General features: G+C 48.8%; 3 protein-coding genes and 1 pseudogene across 4 annotated transcripts; 1 reads left to right on the top strand and 3 right to left on the bottom strand.

Moving 5' to 3' along the window:
* Positions 1 to 3,468: 3,468 nt before the first annotated feature.
* On the bottom strand, positions 3,469 to 6,680 carry LOC101767389 (annotated as a pseudogene).
* A 3,687-nt stretch (positions 6,681 to 10,367) lies between these two features.
* LOC101766988 (BAG family molecular chaperone regulator 1) lies at positions 10,368 to 12,271 on the bottom strand. The gene is made up of 2 exons (XM_004975943.3): positions 11,841 to 12,271; positions 10,368 to 10,856 (listed from the first exon to the last, which is right to left on the bottom strand). Exons 1-2 carry the CDS (start codon positions 12,091 to 12,093, stop codon positions 10,627 to 10,629), a joined length of 483 nt encoding a protein of 160 aa, XP_004976000.1. The 5' UTR covers positions 12,094 to 12,271; the 3' UTR covers positions 10,368 to 10,626.
* A 3,167-nt stretch (positions 12,272 to 15,438) lies between these two features.
* LOC101766571 (BAG family molecular chaperone regulator 1) lies at positions 15,439 to 17,381 on the bottom strand. The gene is made up of 2 exons (XM_004975942.3): positions 16,933 to 17,381; positions 15,439 to 16,083 (listed from the first exon to the last, which is right to left on the bottom strand). The coding sequence occupies exons 1-2, from the start codon at positions 17,168 to 17,170 to the stop codon at positions 15,872 to 15,874; spliced, it is 450 nt and encodes a 149-aa protein (XP_004975999.1). The 5' UTR covers positions 17,171 to 17,381; the 3' UTR covers positions 15,439 to 15,871.
* A 2,497-nt stretch (positions 17,382 to 19,878) lies between these two features.
* LOC101766165 lies at positions 19,879 to 21,724 on the top strand. 2 transcript variants are annotated; one of them, XM_004975941.2, is made up of 3 exons: positions 19,879 to 20,241; positions 20,352 to 20,492; positions 21,336 to 21,724. In XM_004975941.2, the coding sequence occupies exons 1-3, from the start codon at positions 20,206 to 20,208 to the stop codon at positions 21,513 to 21,515; spliced, it is 357 nt and encodes a 118-aa protein (XP_004975998.1). In that variant the 5' UTR covers positions 19,879 to 20,205; the 3' UTR covers positions 21,516 to 21,724. The 2 variants fall into 2 exon arrangements, with proteins under 2 accessions (XP_004975998.1, XP_012702724.1); XM_012847270.3 differs by having other exon boundaries at positions 19,950 to 20,241; positions 20,346 to 20,492.
* The last annotated feature ends 992 nt before the right edge of the window (positions 21,725 to 22,716 follow it).

Raw genomic sequence — 22,716 nt, 5'->3', positions numbered from 1 at the left:
CCGGGACCTGACGCTGCGTTTCCGCGGATGGGTCCGGCGCGTTAGCGCGTGCGGATCGAGGGGACATCTCCAATGCTGGAGAACTGACCTTCCATCCAAGTACTTTTATCCCGGTTAACTTTAAACCCGAGACTATACCACTTTTTTTTAATTTTTTAATCATTTTTAGTCCCGATCGGTTCTACCGGTTCTACCAACCGGGACTAGAGGGGATCTTTAGTCTTGGGTAAATGATCCGGGACTAAATGACCCATTTTATCTCAAATAATTCGTCCTGGTTAGATTTTTGAGATTTACGATCCCATCCAACCGAGACTAAAACTAGTGCTCGTCCACCTCGCCACGAAAATGAAGGATGGACACGGGGTCGAACTGGCGAGGCGCACGTACGCGCTCGGCAAAGCAGCTGGCCTGCCCAAAAAGCCCAAAAGGGACGGACGTGGGAAGCTCTAGTCGTCATCCATCATCCCCATTCCGTTCCTGGCGTCGCCATCGGCGGAGGCCGATTATCCGGCTGCTACGAGTGTCGTGTTGCTTTGCCTCTCTCCCTTTTGGCCTTGGCCAGGCGCGCGAGTGGAGGATGAGCTAGCTACAACGTAGCGGCCGTTCTTTTCTCTGCCGTCGCGGGATCGGAGCAACCCCAGAAGGAAGGTCAACTCCTGCAATGGGACGAAACGACGGGACAGCAGCTAGGCGTCATGAGCTCAGGCGGCGACCGGGGCCAGGAAGGGATGAGGCATGGTGCCTTTCGCGCGCTTTTGGGCACTTGATGATGATGATTGATGCATGCAACTTCTCAACACTTGGTGATGCAAATTCTGACTGCCCGCCTAGCTGTTAGCTGGAGCACTGTTTATTTGTCAAGGTTGGCAATGGCAAGCAAAAGCGGCGAAAGCTTTTACTGACAAAGGTGAACAAAACTCTGACCCATGCTGTCTCTACTCTCAAGAGTCAAGATATTTCGTTCTTGGGCATGCCAAGGTTGGTGTCTAGCACTCGATGTATGTAAGATGTGGGAGCATTCGTTTCAAGAGCTTGTCGACAAGTAGGTGGCGCTGTTGTTGATCTCCCACCCACTTTGACTGCACGTTGCAGGGAACCTCAAGTTTGGCCTGTGCTGTGAGATCAACTCTGCCTCAGACTATCAAGAGCTGTGGCCTGTAGTTGTGAAGGTCGAAATATCTTGACCTGCGTGCCAGGCAGGCTTTGGGATTTTGCCTCTGTTGCCATGATGCACGGCTGCACAGAGCACCAGGGCGATTCACTGACGCTGAGACGGCGCGCGTGCACACGCCCCTCATCTGGGTCGCTGCTGTCCGTTCAACGGGGAACACCGACCAGTTCGTTCCCGCTCATCTCCCACCACACATGCTGTCATTCTTGCGTGAGGGCTTGCCACGTTTGAGTGCACCACTCAATTCACCATCATTGCAGCGTCAGCGTCACTGCATCTGGCTTACTGATCGATCTGGTGTTTATTCAGAACACCTCGCGCCTGTTGAACTCTTCCCCACATGCATGTACAGCCACACTAGCTAGCTGCGAAATCCCCTTTCGGTTAACGTATGGATTTTTTTTCCCCTCAACCTGTAATGGTTCTAGCTAGCTACTTCTTGCACCGCGGACAACACATATTGCACTCCTCGATTCAGCAATCATCAGCGCAATGCTCACCCAACGCAAGAATTAAGAATATCTTCGTGGCAGGACCACAGGAATGTGGTCTTACGAGTCATAACTCATAATAACACAGCAATGTTCAAGCTCCAACAGAAACCATCTTCGAAATCCTCTTCAAAGGGAGAAGTCCCTTATGAATTAATCTTAACAGCTCGTTTTGCTTTGTGGCAAATTTTGGGTGCAGGGAAGAAGAAGGTGATGACGAGAAGAAGGTGTTGATGAAGGTTTCTTAGGCAAACGAGCGGTCCTTCGGAACATGACGAGGGAGGGCTTACCCTCGGGACTCCAGTGAGGGGCTTGTGCGTTTCGTCGACGCCAGCCTATCCCCGAAAGGAAGAATAGGAACACCTGACGAAGAGCATCTCGGCCTTTGAACCGAAGCGCGCACTGAGGACCACGTTGTCTGCCATGTGGATCGACGAGACCGTACAAGAGGCTAGCTGGAGGAGTCCGTACGAAGGCTGTAATTTCCTGTTGCGCCCTAAAATATTTTTGGAATCTAGCCATTGGGTAACCCAATGGTAAAGTGTAATTGAACTTTGTGGCGGTTGATCTTCCTATAAAATAATGGAGCCACTGTTGGGTAATGGTAAAGTGTAATTGAACTTTGTGAAGGTTGATCTTCCTATAAATAATGGAGCTACTGTAATTGATGGGATGGCCTGTTAAATGAAAATTAATTCCAAGTCGAAGGCACAATCTAAAACACTCGGCAGACACCGCTTACAAGGGCAACTAGTTGCGCTTGCGGGATCACTCAACTAACTATGACTGCCAGCAGTAAGTCTCACGTGAAAGGACACTTTGTCCTCCCTGAAGTGGTACTTAGCAATTAGTGGGATTTGGAACCTAACAGATTAGCAGGCCGAGCCATAGCCTACAACTTGATGAAGGCCCGGTACGGTCTCTGCACGGACTGGTGGGCTGCAAGCACGGCCCGGAGCTTCATATCCTTGTGGGCTTGTGGCCTCGAGCACGAGCGGTGGAAAAAGAACAGCAACACCTCACCCTCACTCTAAACCTATCATAACACTAATCACTCTTCTAATCTTACGCTAAACCTTAGATGACCACTTTTGCACTCTTGGTGGTCTGGATGTATTCTCGTCTTGCACACTCCAGCAAAACTAAATGGGAGAGTAGAGAGGGTATAAATGGTACAAACCGTAAAAAAATCGTTGCTGTTAGTAAAACAGTTGTACCAATTAGTCTGACACTTGTGAAATTATCCAAAAGATTTTAAAAAAATCAGATTTTTTGATCAACTTTTGAGCACTGGATATTGAAAATATGCAAACTCCGATGATAACATCGGATTATCTAGTGCATGTCCTTATGTTCATGGGATAATTCTTTAAGTGCATTTTTTAAGCGTCAGATGTTCCCCTTCTTAGTCGGATTATCCGGTAGCCATTTTTCAGCGCATCTTATTTTAACTATTACTTTCTGCTCCAGAGTCCAATTTTGATGATCATGGACTCTATAGAAAGCTTGTGAAGAACTATACATTATTCTACTGAAATTCAAGATATTTGATCCATCCAAAAAAATAATACAAGTCCAATTCATTTATCTTTTTGTCCTGGTTTTGATGACTTCATTTATGTTGTATCCTTCCAGCTTATTCTTGATACACATGTTAGTTTAAAGATAATGTTCTCATTCAATTACAAAATAACAACCATGGTCTGGAGGCTATTTTTCTTACAGACAGACAGATTGATGACGCACAAACATGGTAGGGCAGGCTACCAGGAAGCCTCATCCTACGGCTACATCTGGTCAGGCTCAGATGGAGATGCTGTTGGGGATGCCCATGGCCCTGAGGCCCCGGCCCCTGTTGCCGCCGACGTCCGACGTGTTGGGATACATCAGCATGTACGGCATCTCCACCGGCCCCGTCCGGTTCTTCAACGCCGGGTTTCTGTTCATCTCCATGATCCGGCCCTCGATCTTCTCCAGCTCGCTGCCAAACCTCTTGAACGCCTCCAGCGCCCTGGCGTCCGATGTCCAGCGCTCTGGTTTATCGCGCTGGCCGAGGTACAACTCGTCTGGGGCGTGTTTGGATAGAATCTCGATGAACGAGATGTTAATGACGATCTGGAACTCCCGGGTGAAGGTGCGGAGGAAAACCTTGTCGGCTTCCTCCTGCCCGTCTTCCAGCATTGCGTACTCCCTGCTGCCCGGCTCTGGCATCGGCCGCCGGCTCATCGTCGGGCGATTCGGGGGATACCCCGCTTACGAGTATTGCCCAAAGTTGACAGCGGCGTGCAGCGCTGAGGCCACCCAAATGATGGTCGTGCACGTCCTGGCCAGCTCCTGGACGGTGTCCATCTTAGGCCACCAGTCCCGTTCCTTGAGGTCGCCGTGCGCCTCCTCGCGCACCTCCTTCCACCACTTACGCAGCTCCTCGTCATGTTGGAGCTCGCCGTCATTGGGGTAGTATATGTCCAGGTACTCCTTCACCCACTGCTCGATGGTGCACCAAATTGCCAGCTCGTCTACGGCGTATGGGTAGTCCTCGGTCAGCAGACGGACACCGTATGCGCTCGACTCGTCCGGCACGGCAACACCTCTACACGCGCAAGACAAATCCGTATAATAAACCAGACAGCTTTTGAAGCTCTGATGTATGTATACATCGTGAGTTCGTGATACCATCAATAGTGCTTTTTTGTTTGCTCTACGTACTTCTTGACAAGATCGTCCGGCCGGGAGGGCCTGCTTAGTGAAATTCCAGTTCTTGTACACGCTAGAGGAGAAATCCAGCGAGTACTTCCCTGGGAACAGTGTGAGCTCGAAGATGCCACCGGCGTTGATGAACCCCTGGCGTGCCAGGGCGTTGTTGTTCATCGTGTTGCGATAGTGCGGCTTCAGCAGCTTGTGCACGGGATGCACCACACTGAGCTGCCGATTTGTCGCGATTGCGAAGGGCTCTATCACCGCATGTGTGTTCAGCCTTTCAAGAAACACACACACACACACACACACACACACACAACAGGTCAGTGTTTCCCCTTCCTCGGGCAGCATTATTTCACTAAGCAAATGGATTAGAGCAATGCATATCGCTCTACCAGTGGCTGATAAGCTGGTGCCAGGCAGAGTCGTTGACGCAGGCATAAGCCTTGGCAAGCTGCCAGATATGGCCCTCGACTCCGGTGTGAGCTGTAATGTACACTTTGCTGTCCGCACCGTGCTGCTCACCGTTATCGTGGGGCTGGCTCAGCTCAATTGCCAGAGGTTTAAGGGTGCCATCGTCCATCAAGAACAGCAGGGTCCTGCTGGCGTAGATGTAGTTGCCCTCCAATTTGTTGATCCGGTCTAGGTATGGCATGAAGTTATCATGGTGGTCTAGGATGAAAAGCCTGTTGCTGCTCAGTGCCTGAAAAGGGTTTGCAATCAGAGTCAATCAACGAATCTTGCCCATCATGCATCTGTTCAGTAGTAGTTCAGCGTACATTCTGCACTGTCAGGCCGTCCAGGTTGTGCTGAATGTGATCTTCAGTGATCCTGCTGGTATGGTCGCCATACTGTGTTGGATCTAGGGTACTTTTAGCAGGGAACTTCTGCGACCATGAAAGAGAGAAATACTTAACACTCAGCAACGAAATGGAAAAATGTATTTTTCATTGATGCAATATGCAAGTTGCTAACCGTCAAACGTTTGATGATCACTGGGTTCACGCTAGCAAGAGTTTCTCGTGCAAATTCCACATCAGTCCTCCAAGCAAACTTGAACTCCGGAGCCCTTTTCAACATATCTAGTGCATGCAAAAACTGAGGTGCAATTTCGAAAACTTTTTTTGCCAAACAATAGATCAAAAAGTAAAATTACCAAATCTTCGATCGGTTACCTGATCTGATGATTTATGGAAAGGGGATAGTTAGGGGATGGTTAATTTTTTTTTCGAGAATACGCAGGAGAGCTGCGTACCTTTGTATTAAGAAGAATGAGTAGAATTGTTACAACGCGGGCCTACCGGGCTCACGCACACGGTTTTGAAATGTAGCTTGAGCTTACATGGCAACTTATTTACATCCGTTTAAACACAAAGGTCAGGGTAAGAAACCACTAAGGTAACGTTGCTTCAGCGTCGTCCTGCTGTTGTCGCGGCCATTGGAACATTGCTAAGTGTTTGGCTCCTGCCGCACACCAATCAGCAGCTTGTTCTCGGATTAGCTCAGTTAGTTGCAGAGGATTTCTTTTTGGGCTCTATCAAAGTTTCTGTCGTTGCGCTGTTTTCAAATTGTCCAAGAGATCAACATAAACAAGGAGTCCATCCCTTTTCTTAGTGATCTGCTCATGGCTCGCCGCTTATGCACCCAGTAGTCCGTTAAGGAGGTTTCAGACAGTGAGGTGGTGTTCTGTATGTGCAGCACTGTCGAGACATTAGGGGATGGTTAATACTTCTAAGAAACTCACTGGGGACTTTCTTCCTGATGTCTGCTATAAGTGGGTTGTTGGGTGCTTCCGGACCATGCCCATAGAGTTCTAGGATGTCTTCGAACGAGTCAAACTCCTCCTGTTTCCAAACTAAACCCCTTATTAACGAAAAAACACTCTTCAGCCAAAGAGTACGACCCACCGAATCCGGTCACCTTGAGATGTCCAAAACGTTCATCACACGGGACATATATGTTTAGAAGCTGCCTGCTCTCTGAAATTGGATCTGGACAGAAGATGAAGCAACATCAGCCAAAATTTTCTTGGTGTGTGGTATTTTTTGTGCACACTAAAATTTAGTGATTTTAATAACTCACAGTTTTTGCTGGCTTCGCCCGGTTCTGCAGCGACGAGGATACGGCCGGTACTGTCTGCCACCAAGGATTGCCCGTGCATAGTGTTCACCCTTGTCTGGCTCACCAAGGTCATTGTAGTAGTCATAACGGTAGACACGGTCATGCTTCTCGTAGGGCCCATGATTATCATCACCTCGGAGAATCTTGAGTTCATCTTGCCAATAAGGCACCAATGGTGCGGGCATATTGCTAGGCAGATAAGTCTTCAATGACAATAGAGTTAGGTTACCAGTTTTCCTATATCCTTAAAAAAAACTAGTCCCAGCAGATGTAAGCATATTTTCCACGTCATGTGAGACATCCAAAAGCAATGTAAGCATATTCTGCAATTGCGCTGTTGCAGTTCCATCATCTGGGTGATCATAAGGGCTTGTACAGTGGAGTGGATGTTGCTGTCACCTATGTCCTGTTAGCTGGGGCAGTCATCCTGGAGATCACATCAGCGCTGAGGTTCGTGTTCTCGAGCTGGACATGGGTGCTCCTGGTAGGGTGGACTTCGCTAAAACCCCGAAATATATGTTACTTTCTTGTCCGAGGAAATCTGTCTATCCGCTGGCTCGTTCGTGCAGCAGAACGGAGAAGAAGGTGTAGCTGGTCACGCTCCATGGGGCAACATAATATTCCATTTTGTGTGCTGGCAGCAAAACCAGCCGATGTAGCAAAATAGCGAGATGGATGGGATTTGAGGACCGGTGGAACAGGCTGTCATCGAGCATTTGTTGGTGACGCAGGTGCACAAGAATGGGTATAGGTGGAGCCCAGATCACATCATCAGTTCACAGGTTCGGAAGGAGCTAGAGGGGTGGGGACTGTACGATGACCTCGACTGGAGCGTGGAAGAGAGCATTCTCGTCTGGCACATCGCCAGTGACCTCTGTCTGTATTGGTACTGGGAGGAGGAGCTAAAGGCCACCAGCTTGCAGAAGGATGCACAGGCACATCCGCAGGCTGATGTTGCCAAGGCAGTCGAGGCGCTCTCGAACTACATGCTTTTCCTTCTTGTAACACGCCCCTACATGTTGCCTCCCCCTACCGGCGGCAATGCCTATGTCCAGATGTGCTACGCACTGCTGCCCTCAAAAGAGAAGAAAAGGAACTATTCTATGCCTGCTCTTGACCTGGGGTACAACTCAGCTGAAGATCTGGCCGGGCTACTAAGGGAGATCGGGAAATCAGGTGATTCAGAAATGGCCATAACAGCATCTAAGCTTGGCGCAAAGCTCATCAGCTGCGATCAGTCAGAAGGCTCGTCTACTGGTGGCAGGCTGGAGTTCATCGCCGAACTGTGGGTGGAGATACTGTTGTATGTGGCCTGCCGATGCAGCGCGTACTCTCATTCCAAGCAGCTCAGGCGCTCAGCAACGGTGGAGAGCTCGTTACCGTTGCTGCCCTTGCAGTGAGATACTCTCTCCGTTCTTAAATATATGATGTTTAGAACAATCATTTTTATTATATATTTAAGGTCGGAATTAGTACATTTCAGGAGGTATGACCAATGACCCTACTGACGAACCATAGATCCATCTGAGAATACCGATGAGGAATGGCTCTGTTTCAAGCCAAAGTAATTTTGACCATTAATTCGTAATAAGCTTTTTATTAGTGCTGCAAACTTATGACCTTTCACCTTGAAAGTACCTCCGTCGTTGCCGTTGGCTAATGGTTGATGTCTACTGCAATGTCCATTCCTGAGGCTTGATATGTTCCGTACGTACTCAGTTGCGGTTTGAGTTTCCTGTTTCCCACACTAGCACCAGGGAGATTCACCGACGCTGAGACGCGCGTGCACACCGGGGCGGCAGCTGTCTGTTCAACGGGGATCGGGCAACACCAACTAGTTCGTTCCCACTATACATATGCTGTCATTCTTGCGTGAGGGCTTGCAACGTTTTCGAGTGCACCGCTTAATTCACCACCATTGCAGCGTCAGCAATCAGCATCAGTGCATCACCAGCACCAGCCTTGCTGATCTGGTGTTCATTCAGAACTGGTACTTCACCTCGCGCATGTTGAACTCTTCCCCACACCAGCTACAAAATCCCCTTTCAGTTAGCGTATGGATTTTATTTTTCTCAACCTGTAACGATTCTACTCCCTCCGTCCTAAATTACTATTCGTTTTAACTATTTTAGATACATAGATTTTGCTATACACTTAGATATATATTATATCTAGATACCTAGAAAAATTAAAAGAAATAGTAATTTTGGACGGAGGAAGTACATAGCTACTTCTTGCACTTCAGACAACGCATATTGCACTCCTCGGTTCAACAATCAATAGCACAACCCTTGCTGAACACAAGAATAAGAATATCTTCGTGGCAGGATAATAGGAAAGGACCACGAGAATGTTGTCTTACGAGTCATGATAAAAACATGTTAGTACTCCGAATCTCTGACACAACGATGTTCAAGCTCCACCAATTCCAAGTCGTAGGCACAATCACGGTAGCCATCACTTACAAAGTGCAACTAGCTACACTGGCGAGATCACTCAACTAATCCTGGCCAAGCTACCGATAACTCGAACAGATTCCCGATAAGATACCTAGGTCTACCTCTTACGACAAGAAGGTTAAAGAAGATCGACTTCCAACCTTTAATCGATAAAGCAATAGCTAAACTATCTGGATGGAATGGACGCAATCTCACCCAAGCAGGCTGCGTGTGCCTTACCAAAACGGTGCTGACGGCGCAGCCATTATATCTGATGACGGTGCTAAAGGTCCCGCAAGAAGTACTTGACGAGCTAGATAACGTAAGGAAAAAGTTTTTGTGGGTTGGCGACAAAGAATTAACTGGAGGTAAATGCAAAGTAAATTAGATTAGAAGTTGCTTGCCAAAGGAAAACGAAGGATTGTGAGTGCTAGATCTTCGCAAGTTCATGAGGGCGCTTAGACTGTGGTGGCTGTGGTATGAATGGGAATCGCCGCAAAAAACGTGGGTGGGAATGGAAATATCGTGCGATGACACCAACAGACTTATGTTCACGGCATGCATGACTATCATAGTGGAAACGGTCAGAAGACTAGTTTCTAGCAATTGAGCTGGTTGGGAGGCCGTAGACCAAAGCACATTGCGCCAAACATTTTCGCCATATCGAAGAAGAAAAAACGAAGCGTCGCGGAAGCTCTGCATGAAAATACTTGGATCAACGATCTAAACATAAGCGGGGGCATTACAACACTACATCTCCAAGAATTTACGTCATTATGGAGGCTAGTTACGAAGGTGCAGCTACAGCCGCAGCAGGAGGACATTATTCAGTGGAAGCTTACGAAGAGCGGCAGATACTCCACAGCCTCGGCATATAAGGTGCAGTCTCTTGGCTCCACATAGTAAAACAATTTGGCGATTCTAGGCGTCGCAAAATGCAAATTCTTCGTATGGCTAATAATACAAAACCGAGTGTGGACGGCTGACAGACTAGCGCGAAGGGGGTGGTCACATTCCCCCTCATGTGCCTATGCAGACATGAAACGGAGATAGCTTACCACCTCATGGGAGCTTGCAGATTCACCAGAAGGATTTGGGGTCTAGTGGCGGATTGGACATCACAACCGAGCTTACATCCTTCGGCATGGCAGTAAAGCGACAATGTGTTAGACTGGTGGATAAACATGACCACCACAACAGAGGCACCCAGGAAGGGAATGTGCTCTGCCGTAATGCTCATTATGTGGGAGATCTGAAAGGAAACGAACAGACGTACTTTCAACCGAGAGGAGATGGCAACCGCTTCACTTCTTGCGAAAATCAAGGAAGAAGCTGGAGTATGGATAGTAGGGGGGCCAAAGGACTTAGCACTTTTAATTTCTCGCGAGTAATTGTCTAGTTACATGTGAGGTTTCACCGGCTAGCTGGTTGTACAAACCTTCTCTATTAATGAAATAGGCACATTCTCGTGACCGTTTGTTAAAAAAAAGAGCATTGCAGTAAGTCATACATGAAAGGACACTTTGCCCTCCACGGAGTTTTTTAACTTAGCAATTAGTGGGATTTGAAGTAGATTACGTCGCAACATGTGGGATCAAGACATCAAGTTGCCAACACAAGGCTTGGCATTTGGGTTTGCCTTGATATAGGAACCTAACTGGTAGAGATGTGGTCAAGATCAGCACAACAAACAACGGGCCGAGGCCTACACCTTGATGAAGGCCCGGTACGGGCTCTGCACGGCCTGGGCCGCGAGCGCGGCCCGGAGCTTCATGTCCTTTTGGGCAGGGTCCTCGAGCAGCAGCACCTTGTCCTTGTCCCTCACTCCGATCATGTGGAGGTGGTCGGTGTCCTCCCTCTCCTTGCCTCTGAACAGGAGCCTCTGCTCCCGAGGCTCCAGCCCTGTCACCATGGACAGCACCACCTTCAGCTCCCCTACAACCATTATTTTGCACGGACACACGTTAGATCTCAAGCAAAAATCATGTCAAACAAGCATCTGGTTTATTTCTCTGTAACGACAAAGGCTTTGTTTTTTTAATGGCAAACACAATTGTCCGAAGGAAGCCTATGGTCTGAAGATGACAAAATGTGCGAAGGTTCCACTCAGGTTCCATGTCTGAAACCTGAACCATCGTGTGCTGGCAGTGCGGGTAGCTAGGCAGACGCGTCGTTGTGTTCATTGTGCAGGCATGCCCATGCCATTGTTTTTCTACTGAACTAACTGAGCCCTGACTCCTGTCTGACATTTCATTTTATTGCTGAAGTAGGTGACAAATGTGTCTCTCGTATCTCTCTCGTCAGAGCAAGATTGAGAAGTTCAGAAGGCTCGACGTGGGAAACGCAAATTCTGACGAAATGTGTGGATTTGGCTGCGTAAACAGGACGATAGGTGTGTCGAAAGTCGACCTTTACTTTCAGTTCTCAGTAACTCAGTATCCATCAGGAGCCAAAAGGCAACTGGACCATAGAGGCATGGGCTTTTTTCAGCTCATTACACTACTGCCTACTGGCTACTGCGGGTTCCATCTATAGAATCAAACTGAACTAGCGCATCTCTACTGATGCATCAGTTCTCTGCAAGCCTGAAACTTCAACTGAACCAACCTAATGTACCCACCCAACCTATGCCAAAAGCTGAATCATGTAAAGGAGCACCATCCGTGTGCATGCTAACCCTCAGTTCCAAAGCATCACGGTAACCAAAAGGGCTCTATGTGACATTCAACTTTTCTTAACCCCCAAAAGATGTGCTAACTCCTTGGAGAGAAGCCCCAAAAGGCAAAAAGAAAAAAAATCATGGTCACATCAACTCTTCATGAACGCATTCCACCAATCTTCAGACACAACTCAACCAGAGAATTGGCTCGGCCAAATGAACAGCAGTAACAAAAAGATTTGCACACCGCTAATACTCACCAAAAGTGCAGGTAGCCCCGATGGAGACGTCGTGCCACGAGAACCCGGTGGCCACCCTGACGGTGATCACCTCTGCGTCCCCTCTCCCGTCCCTCTTCTGCACGAGCATCCCTCCGGGCCTCACCTCCCACTCGATCTCCCCGCGGCCGCCGCCGCCGACATCCCCGCCGTCGCTGCTGCAGCTGCTGCTGGCCGTGCTGCTCTTGGAAGAGCTCCTCCGGAACAGCTTCTTGGAGTACCTCAGCTTGATCATTGTCGTCGCAGACCCACAATGTTGCCCAGCTCCGGCAGCAATGGACGGCGAGGAGCTGGAGCAGTGACCACCGGTGGGTGTGGTGCTGAACAGATGCTGCAGTGGAGCAAGAGGTCACTGTTTATATATAGGGGAGGAGGTCAGGAGCACGAAGACGAAGAGCAAGAGAGGGAGCCAGGCAAGGCAGTGCCAGTGCGTGCAAAGGACGAGCTTTAGAAGCGTGCGTTCGTTAAAAACAAATAAAGGTGCCGGTAGGAGGAGGGGACAGAAGGACAGGCGATCTTCGCAAAGTCCAAAACGGCTTAGCGCACAAAGGTGTAGCTAGCGACCCTGCTCCAATTTGCAAGAGCTGTACTAGCCCGGAGGCTTCCATGAAGCACCGGAGCTGACATGTGGAGCCAGCCCGTTACCGTTCCGTGTCGGCTTGAAGTCTCGAACACTGCAGTGCCAGCAAAAACAAAATGATGAGACCATTTGACTCGAACACATTCTGAATTGATCCTGCAATTAACTGCTTGAGTTTTCGTCATTATTGTTGATCATTGTCGTATGGACTTGTACCGTCTTTTTCCTTGATACAAAGATATGTGGTTGTATGGACTTCTACCATCTTTTTTCTAATATAAAGATACACAATTATGGAACGTATTCTCCGAAAAAAAAAAGAAAGAACACAAGTTGGTCAATTATTGAAGAGGTCTCTATGAGATGGTTCCGCACAGTCACTGACAAGTAGGCTCTACAATATGCTTTATCCAATTCAAACAGGGATGATTGTATTTTGATGACCACCGTCAAAACGTGGATTTTTTTCTTGCTCTAGCTATGAAATGTGTTTGGCATTTTAGGCTTGTTGGGTAAAGGTAAACAGCTCGATGATGAGCACGCCTAATGCGACCACAAGGGATGGCAAAACGCATGCATACATGCAAGCTCCGTCCTAAAACGTGGTGAGCCGCAATGCAAGAGCACGATGATTAGGGTGGTCGGTTAGGCCGTAAACCTACCATGACTACTTTAATTGGCAGTGGTTGGGCGCAGGGTTTCCGGCTTGTGTTCCGCGCCTGCTACTCGCTAGTCGCTACAGATGAGTGCACGTACGAACTGGCCCGGGAAAAAAGATATAAATCGGCGTGATGATTAGTCAGAGTTTGTACATACGTGCGTTAGCTTTGCTGAGCTGTGGGCAGATTATGAAATGTGCCATGACATTGTTAAACGAAGTCTGGTTACAATATACTAGTTTGGGTTGATGAGCTTTTAGGGAGTTTAGCGGTGGTTAAATGAGCCAGCATGTGGGGCCTGACATGTTTTCTTTCTAGGGTTTAGTCTTTCCGGAGTAGTCCAAAACATCAAGAATTAAATTTCATTAAATTTTAGTTTGTTTTTTGAAGTACCAGTTGTTATACTTTCATGTTTCATCTTTGCATGGCTGACAATTAGTGTATACGTGCATGTAGGTGTAGTAGTCCGGCAGGCTGGCATTCAACGGAAAGTATAAAGCCACATTTCTCTCTGCAGGTCCACTTAGGTTTCCTTTTCAATTGACATCCAGTAGCATGACGACACAAGAAAAATATTTAAGAGAAATAAGATATGCTCTTTGGAAGTATTTTTTTATATCCTTGAAAAAATGGTCGCAACTTTTCTTGAATGAAAAGATGATCTCCTAGCTGACAGCTCCTGAAGCACTGCAAAGAATACATCCATGCTTTTTTAGAGAAAGAATGGAATCATGAATTTATGAAAATATGGCTTATTTGAATTCAGAGCCGTAGAGCATGAAAACACAAGCAATAATCGATGCATCCGGCTTGAGTACACCTTTTTGTAAAAAAAACAATATGGTAGTACTCATTGAATCATGAGTTGATCAGCATGCTGGTGACAAATACCCAAGTATGCAACTAGTAGCTAGCAACGCAGCAGGCCTGGATCCTGCACAGAAAATTAACACAACACCTGACTGGCCATCATCATCGTCGCGCAATGTGTGTCCGATTGTCCACCCGTCTGAACAGTGATTGGCTTCCAAGAAGTTCCACCAGCTGCGGCTCGTGCTCATGCATACGCATGTGGTGAGTACTGCAAGATGATTGCTAGCTGAACGTGTGCAGAGCATACTTAATTAACAGGGGTGATGGTGCTTCTTGTCGTACGCCTCGGAATCCCCATTTTTCCCTGGTGCCAAAGCATCTCTCATCAGTCATCTCTCGCCGTGGCGCGCGCGGGCGGAGACCCACATGCGGCTTGCGTGGAAATGGCGTTCCGACTATTACGCCACGTGATGCATGGCCACCTGGTGCTTAGGTGCAGCGATCGACATGGACGAGAGGAGAAAGCTAGCTTTGTGATTTTGGTATGGTGGATGATGCGTATGATGCCAGGAGAATGGTGCTCTGCCTATGCTGCCCTCTGATTTACAGAGATATCAGTTGAGTGTCAGCTGATCAATAAGTTCAGAGATGTCAGTTCTTAGGTAAAATGTAAATTTGGCAGCTTCATGTCATCACAGCATACAGCCAGCAGGCACCCGATTTCTTGGACTGGCAGCAACAGTGCGCCTTAGATTTTGTAAAAAAAAAATTGAGACCTAGATTTTGTCATATTGAAGCAAGCATCTGTCCACCAATAATTTGTCAGAGGATATAGGCAATCAAACTTTATTTACTTCAGAACAATGTACAGTGCACATAGCCGATTGTACACTGCACTTCAATTTCACGTTGATTGGGGGAATGGTTAATTAGTCAACAAAAAGCTAAAGTACCAGCAGATTCTTGTTGGATTAGTACGTGCGTTATGCCGGGCAATCTGGCTAAGCCGTAATAAGGTAGTTTTTGACAAGCCTCAAGTCAAATCTCCTATGCTAATTATTTTCAAGGGTACGCATTGAAGTCGCTTCTAGACATGTCCTCCAAGCATGGCTAGAGATTTACTACTAACAAAATTTGTACTTAAAGCTTCCCCAATGTCTTGGTGATCGCTATGTGTTATCTTTGTGTGTTTAGTTGAATTTGTAATGATGAGAGGCTATGTGCATCCTTGTTTGATGCAGCGGCTGGAATAATGTTATTTCTTCATTAACAGGCCCGTACCAAAGATTTTGAGGCCCTGGTGCGAAACTGTGTCGGTTGTTGACGCATGAAAGGAGATTAATCAATAGCAGATAGGAGTAATGGACTAATTAAGTATTGTTTTCCTAGGTTTATTTGTGATTACGTATGTTACTAATTGCTGATTAGGAGGCCCCTAATTTTTTGTGGCCTATTGCGCCATGCAATCGATGGCCCTGTTCATTAAATAAAAAGCTGAGAAAACTGCACAAGACGATAATCCAAGAGGTTACTAATAGCAGGTTTCACCCAAAGCTGAAAAATGTTTATCACAATTATCAGTTGGAGCCTTGGAGGCCTAAGGCCTCTTGAAACTGTGTGTGGAACTTGCTAGGCCAACGTCATCTCTAAGGTTGCATTTTTTTTTCTTAACAACCAAACTTAACATGCATGACAGCCATACTCAGCACTTACAAGCAAGTGCATCATCTACCTGACTTACAAGTAGTGTTACGCATGAGAAGACTACGCGACTAACAAGTAGTGGTACTCTCACTCTCACATGAAGAGGGGCTTTCCTTTGCCCATACATGGAGTGGTACTTAACACTGGTTGATTAATAGTAGCAGGAGGTCACCAAGACACCAACCAAGAGCAGCTGGATGATACTTGTTTACTCTATCAGTTAGGGCTATGGCGGGCCAAGCCGGACCGAGCCAGGCCTACACCCTGATAAAAGGCTGATACGGGCTCTGCACGGCCTGGGCCTTCATGTCCTTGAGGGCAGGGTCCTCGAGGAGGAGCACCTTGTCCTTGTCCCTCACCCCTACCATGTGGAGGTGGTCGCTGTCCTCCCTCTCCTTGCCCCTGAACAGCAGCCTCTGCTCCCTCGGCTCCAGCCCTGTCACCATGGATAGCACCACCTTCAGCTCTCCTGCAATCATTTTGCACGGGCACACGTTAGATCTCGAGCCAAAATTATGCATGTATTTGATTTATTCCTATGTAGCTACAGACATCCTCTTTTTTTCTTTAAAAAAAGCAAAACATAAATTGTTTAGGGCCTATGCTTGCTACTCACTTCACTTCGTTACAAAATGTAGGTCGTTTTGGCTTTTCTTGAGATATAGATATTGCTATGCACATAAATATAGTGTTATATCTAGATACATAGCAAAATCTATATGTCTAGAAAAATTAAAACGACCTACATTTTGAAATAGTTGACAAAATGTGGGAAGGTTCCACTCGGGATCATCATCATGTGCTTGCAGGTAGCAATGCAGACGTTGATCATTATTGTGCAGACCGCAGACATGCCCATGCCATTGTTTGTGTTTTTTAATTGCATGCACAACCAGTGGTCCAGTGTCAATGTGCCATACTTGTGTAGTTGTTGAGGGTGAGACACTCGTCAGAAATTTAATTGCTGAAATAGGTGGCCTCGCTAGTGGACACGTATATGTTTCTCGTATCTCTCTGATAATTAAAGGCTGAGGAGTTCAGAAGGATCAATGGGGAGAAATAAAGTTACAATGATGGATCTGGCTGCCATATATAGGTTGTGTCAAAAATGCAATGGTCTGTGTAATCCTCGTTACAACTGAATAACTAGAATATCTAATTCTCTACTGATGCATCTGCACTCTGCAAGCCTGAAACTTTGACTGAACCAACTTGACAGCCTCGTTACACGACAATGGGCTTTTCTTTGGGCAAACAAGAGAGAACTGCGAGCAAAGGATCGGTCACAAAGATTATATCTGCACACTATAGTACTCACCAAAAGTACAGGTCGCCCCAATGGAGACGTCATGCCAGGAGAAGCCGGTGGCGATCCTGACAGTGATGATCTCCACGTCGCCCCTTCCGTCCCTCTTCTGCACCAGCATGCCCCCCGGCCTCACCTCCCACTCTATCTCCCCGCGGCCACCACCGGCATCGCCGCCGTCGCTGCCACTGCTGCTGCCCTTGGAGGAGCTCCTCCTGAACAGCTTCTTGGAGCACCTCAGCTTGATCATCTTCGAAGTTGAGCTCTCACGGCGCGTGCTGCTCCGCAACCTTATAGTTATAGCTCTTGCAGCAATGGAGGGCAGAGCAGAGAGGCAGGGACTAGCAGTGCGTGTGGTGCTGGAATGCTGCTGGTGTGGCCGCAGAACGAGAGGTCACTTTGTATGTATAGAGGGAGAGTTAGGAGCGGCCATGGCTTGCAAAAGGACAAGCTTTAGAAGCGTGCGTTTGTTTAAAAGAGAAATGGGCGCCGAGGAACGAGGGGCGGGGACATTGTGACAGGCGATCCTCTCGCCAAGTCCAAAGCGGTTAGTCTCTCGCAAAGACAAAAGGCGAAACAACTTCGCTCCGATTTGCAAGGCAGGCAGGCCGCGGGTTTCCGTGAAGCATCAGGTCGCGGGTTAAAACTTGAGCCTAACTGCATGCGTATGGGAATTCTTAAATCTTAACGAACACAGAGACACGCATATACTCGAAGTAACTAACTAATTTTACCCAGTTCAGATAGAAATGGCTGCCCTTAGATCACTGCTATTCATGAATTTTTCTACTGCATGATCGTGCCGGTAAAACCTAGGAAACGTGTTTGCCATTTGGGTTTTGTTGGGTGAAGTGGGTGAAGGCGTGAAGCGGCTCGATAGAATAATCCAGCGCATGCATGCCCAGTGCGACCACATCCACATGGGAGTTGGCAAAGCGCATGAATGGTCAGCAGGGAGGCTACCTCTAGCATTGGCTCCTCCTTCCTATGCTTGGGCCAGGAGAGCGAGCACGATGATTAGGGCTGTCGGATTAGGCCGCAAACCTACCGGGATTATTGTAATGGCCTTCGGTTTCCCGGCTGGTGTTCCGCGCCGGCTGCTCGCCACTGCTGGATGGCTGGTACCACACGTTCGAATTGAACAGGGGACCGAAAAAAGATGGTGGCGTGATGGTTGTCCAGAGCTTTGTTCGTTGGCTTCCGGCTTTTCGGTCCCCTGTAGCTAGCCGTAGCTAAGCGGGTGGTACAAGTATATTGTTATTGTTAATCAAACCGTGATAAGGCTTATCAGCAGTAGTACTAGTCTATTGTTGTGCGTGGTTAGGGCTGCATGTGGGGCTTGGCATGTTTTCTTTCTAGGGTTTGGACCCGTGTGCCTATATACGTATGCGACTGCGAGCCAGTCCAAACTGCTATCTGAAATAGATTTCGTAATTTATCTGTTGCGATACAGTTGTGATGCTCTGATCTTTGCATGACAGGCGTACGTGTACGTAGGTTGTCGAGTTGTCGTAGTAGGCCGCCAGGCCAAGCCTTCTGGCATTCAAACTGAAAGCAAAAGGCGAATTTCTCTTTAATTTTCAGGTCAGCTTATAATTGATGTAGCTGCCAACGACACATTAGGAGAAAGACATGCTAAACAGCGGAACTGCAGAAGTATTTGAGGAGCTAAAAAAAGATTTCTTCTTTTTTTTAAAAAAAAAGATTCCATCTGACTCTCCAGATGGTCTACTCTGCAAATGCAAGCAGACGGTGTCCTCGCCTGAGTCTCACTTCAAGGAAAAAAACAGCATGATGCTCGTTATTACTTATTAGGAGATGATCAACTTTTTTTTTAGAGTTCCATGATCAACTTGATGATAAGCCCAATTATGCATGCAATGCACCTACTACTGCTAGCTAGCTAGCTGACATGGATAACGCAGCAGAGAAAAACAACACCAAACTGATGATGCTCATCATCATATACACAGTACTGCCCAAATGTCCCTTGTCTGAACAGTAGTACTCATGTCCTTTACCAAAGTTGAGCCGCTCTGCATGTGGTTAGTACTCCTCCAGCATCCGGATTACTGGCGAACGTGTGCAGGACATAGTTAAACAGGGGGCGCTGTCTGTCCTGACGCCTCGGAAGTCCCCCGTTAGCCTTCAAGCGGAGCCAAATCAAAGGGCATCTCGATCTCGCTCTCCCTCTCCCAGTGCGCGCGTGCGGTGACACGCGGGCTCTCGGAGGCCGGAGCACATGGCGTCGTGCCGACATGCATGCGCGGCTTGCGCGTGGATCGGGATCCCCCGCCGCGCGTGGCGACGACGATCTCGGCTGCCGGTCCATGCGTGGTCCTCAAACTCCTCATGGCGTACGTGCAAACGGTGCTGAGACTATTGCTCCATGTGATGCATGTCCACCGCCGCATGGTACGAGAGTACCCTTTGGTTAGGCGCCGCGGTCGACATGAACGAACGAAAAAAAATGCTTTGGTGTAGTTCTGATGTAGTGGATGTAGTCGTGTAGATTCGGCAGGTTCGTCGGCAGATCGACAGGCAACAACTGCCAATTTGTGAAACCAAGACGGCTAAGTCACGGCGACCGGACTATTTTCTGCATACGTACATAACAATAGTAAGCGGTACTCCGCATTAGCTCTCGACATGTCGTCTCGCTGACAACTGTGGCAGCGAGGAGGTAGCCCAGCATTCCAACAAGTTACAGTCTGTTCGGTTCGCTTCAGCTTATCAGCCACCAAACAGTATTTTTTCTTCACAACAAATCAGCCATTTCAGCTTTTCAGCCGGCTTATAAGTCCAGCCGAACAGACCTTAATTAATACGGAGTAAGTATACTGTAGTACTAAAAAACTAATTAAAGAATTTCCGTTAAAAAAAACAAACTGACTGGGATCAGCTGGGGAGAGGCCCTAGAAAACTTGCTAGGCCTGCCCAGCACGGCGCAAGAAACATTCGCAAGAAGCCCAAAGCCCCAAACACCTGCCATCCAAGTATCTAACCAGCCAGACAAAGCAAGACTCTGAGCACGACTCTGGGCGCGTGGCGCGGCTTCGTTCCACACTTTCTGCCCCGCGGACGGAATCGAATCGGCCTGGGATCGCCAGGCCCAATCAACCTCTGCCATCCACGCCCACCAGCACAGGATCAAAATATCTGCCCACCGCGTTCTAGCCATACACGATACGGCCATTTCACGGTTCATCGTCCTCGCAGGAACAGCAGCAACTAGATCGAATTCTTCGGCACCGGGAAGCAAAGCGAGCGAGCGAGCGGTCCGCCATGGCCATGGTCGCCTCCACATCCTTCGCCTACAAGGTTAGCGCACGGCCAGCCGCGGCGATTCCTCGAATAGCTCAGCTTGTTAATTGCAGGGAAGTACTAGTAGTAGTAGTAACTAGCTAATCTCTGCTGCTCCTAAGCCGCAGCCGCGCTTCGCGGTGGTGTGCAGGAAGAACAAGGACGGGCGGGACAGGGAGCGGGAGAAGGAGAAGGAGCACAAGCACCCGTTCAAGGTCGTCGAGATCACGCCGCCGCCGCGCTGCCTCGGCGTCCGCTGCTTCCCCACCGTACGTCTCTCTTTAGCCGTCTGTCTGTTCATAGCAGTAATTTTCGTCTTCCGATGCATAAGTGCTGCAGCTAAATTGCCATGTGCTACTAGGAATTAGGATCTCACCTCAACTCTGGAAACTGAAAAGCTTGCGCTCGGTCGATGGACACTGGTGCAGGGTCAGGTTGCACGCAAGTACGTAACCAGAAATCCATGCGGTTGTGCACGAAGCAACTCGCAGGCACAAATCAGCTGGCTAGCTAGAACAACTTTCTAGTAGCTTTCGCAAAGGAGAAACAGCTAAACTTTAGTTGATTTGATGTGATACTGAGCAATGAGCATATTCTTACACGTTTCTGTCAAAAAAAAAATCATATCCTCTAGCCCTCAGGAGAGTAAGAACTTGGCTTTACCATCCTGATTAAGCCTGGAACTACTAATCATACAGTGCGCAAAATGGTGTAGCATTGTGCCTGTTCCGAGTTTCGGCTGCAGTGCGTAGACCTACTTACATGCGTCTCTCTTTCAGAAGTGGCACCCCCTCGCTCAGATTTCGCAGTTGTTCTGAAAATTCGTTACTCTGTGGACTTGAGCGCTTGCAGTCACCAGTATTTTGTCTGTTAAAGAGCCTACTGCTTATAGTTAGTTGCAGGGATCCTCCTTCAGTTTGGTTTGGTTGTGAATAACTTAGATTAGTTTTCACTCAAATTTACAGCTCCTGATCTGGATAAAACAGCTTAGCTTGATTGCCGGTTTTGTTTTCGGTTTCGTTACACTATGAGTACATTGAAGATTGCTGTTCTTGCATGTGCATCCGAAAGATGATGTGTCTCTGTGTGCGTGTGGTTTGGCATGCTTGCAGAACATCCACTGCGGCGAGAGCGTGACGATCGAGGGTCAGGCGTACACGGTGTCGGCGGTGACGCACCGGTACCAGCTGCGCAAGGGGCGGTACGAGCCCAGCGAGAAGCGCCTCGACGTCCTCTCCACCGGCAGATACATCCTCAACCTCTACCTCCAAAACCTCCTCGACCAATCCTAGCTAGCTAGCTGTTCGCATCTCCTCATACTCGTAGCTAGCACAGGAATTACAATGCTGTAAATAACGAACACTTGCCCATATATGGTGAACTGCGAACACTTGTCCCAGTGGATGGACGACGGAGGATCATGGATGCAGCAGCTCCATGCGTGCTGCTCTGTACAACTGAAGAAAAAAGAGGGGCGAGATGAGGCGTAAAGTTCAGTAAAGGTTGCGTATCTTTTTCAGAAAAGAAAGGTTTCAGCAAAGCTGCTGACGACGACGAACAACGCCCTTCTGTCCGGGGCATCCTGCCAAGATGCGCCCGATGATGCCACCACCCCACTCGTGCGCGCTTAGCTTTTCCATCTCCTCCGATCCAACAAGAGAAGCGCTTAGTTATCCTGTCATGTCACTGACACGTCTTGGCCACTCGGCTGGGTTACGTTGCTACTAGTTCTGTCGCCTTGCGTTGCGTAGATTAACAAACTCTGAACAGATAGATGATGATGATGATGACGACGACGGATCTGTCGAGATAAGCATCGATCCAGCGTGTAAAGGCTCCTCTGGCGCGTCCCTCGCTCACCGGTGGCTTGGCCCGGGCTCTTCCCCGTCTCCGGTCGCCGTCGACCACGTGACCCGGCCAGAGAGATGCAGAAAGCCAGAAACGGAAGAGGGGGGGGGGGGGGGAGGAAGTTGCAAACGCCGCCGGTGACCAACAGACCACCTGGCGGCTTCCGTTGCTGCCGGCCGCGGCTTTCCCTCCGGCTTTCCGCGTCAGCCGACGTGCCCCGCGCCGCACACCTGGAGCGCGCGGCGCGCCCACCGCGGCGTCGCCTCTCGCCTCTCGCTTTCGGCTCCGCGCCTCCGCCCTCTCGCCCCCGCCACGTGGGCACAAGCGACCGCGGCGCCCGATCCCCTCGCCGCCTGACGTGGCCGCGCCGAACCCCCACGCCGCCCCCTTCGGCCCTTCCCCATCCGCTGGCGCCCCGCTCCCTACATGGACGCCGTCCATACGCCGCCCCGCCGCACCTGCCACTTGCCAGGCGCCCGATGGGGCGCCCGCGCATACGCCAGGTCCACCCATTACGGCGGCTGTCCTGGCCGAAACGGCAGCGCAGCCCAACAGCCTCACGCCTCTGCCGAGCGGGCCCCACCGTCAGCGTCACGCGTCCACAGCGGTGGGCGGTGGTGCTTGGGAAGTAAGAAAAGCAAACCC

This window comes from Setaria italica, chromosome VII, assembly GCF_000263155.2.
Source record: "Setaria italica strain Yugu1 chromosome VII, Setaria_italica_v2.0, whole genome shotgun sequence".
NCBI lineage: Eukaryota > Viridiplantae > Streptophyta > Magnoliopsida > Poales > Poaceae > Setaria > Setaria italica.
This window is presented reverse-complemented; position numbering and strand designations above follow the sequence as displayed.

Bases quoted from the DNA above. Each gene is read 5' to 3' on its own strand.
- LOC101766165 (XM_012847270.3), top strand. From the start codon at position 20,206: ATGGCCATGGTCGCCTCCACATCCTTCGCCTACAAG. The intron at 20,242-20,345 runs GTTAGCGCACGG...GCTGCTCCTAAG, and splicing joins CCACATCCTTCGCCTACAAG to CCGCAGCCGCGCTTCGCGGT. The intron at 20,493-21,335 runs GTACGTCTCTCT...GCATGCTTGCAG, and splicing joins GCGTCCGCTGCTTCCCCACC to AACATCCACTGCGGCGAGAG.
- LOC101766988 (XM_004975943.3), bottom strand. From the start codon at position 12,093: ATGATCAAGCTGAGGTACTCCAAGAAGCTGTTCCGGAGGAGCTCTTCC. The intron at 10,857-11,840 runs GTGAGTATTAGC...TAATGGTTGTAG, and splicing joins CGGGGCTACCTGCACTTTTG to GGGAGCTGAAGGTGGTGCTG.
- LOC101766571 (XM_004975942.3), bottom strand. From the start codon at position 17,170: ATGATCAAGCTGAGGTGCTCCAAGAAGCTGTTCAGGAGGAGCTCCTCC. The intron at 16,084-16,932 runs GTGAGTACTATA...AAATGATTGCAG, and splicing joins TGGGGCGACCTGTACTTTTG to GAGAGCTGAAGGTGGTGCTA.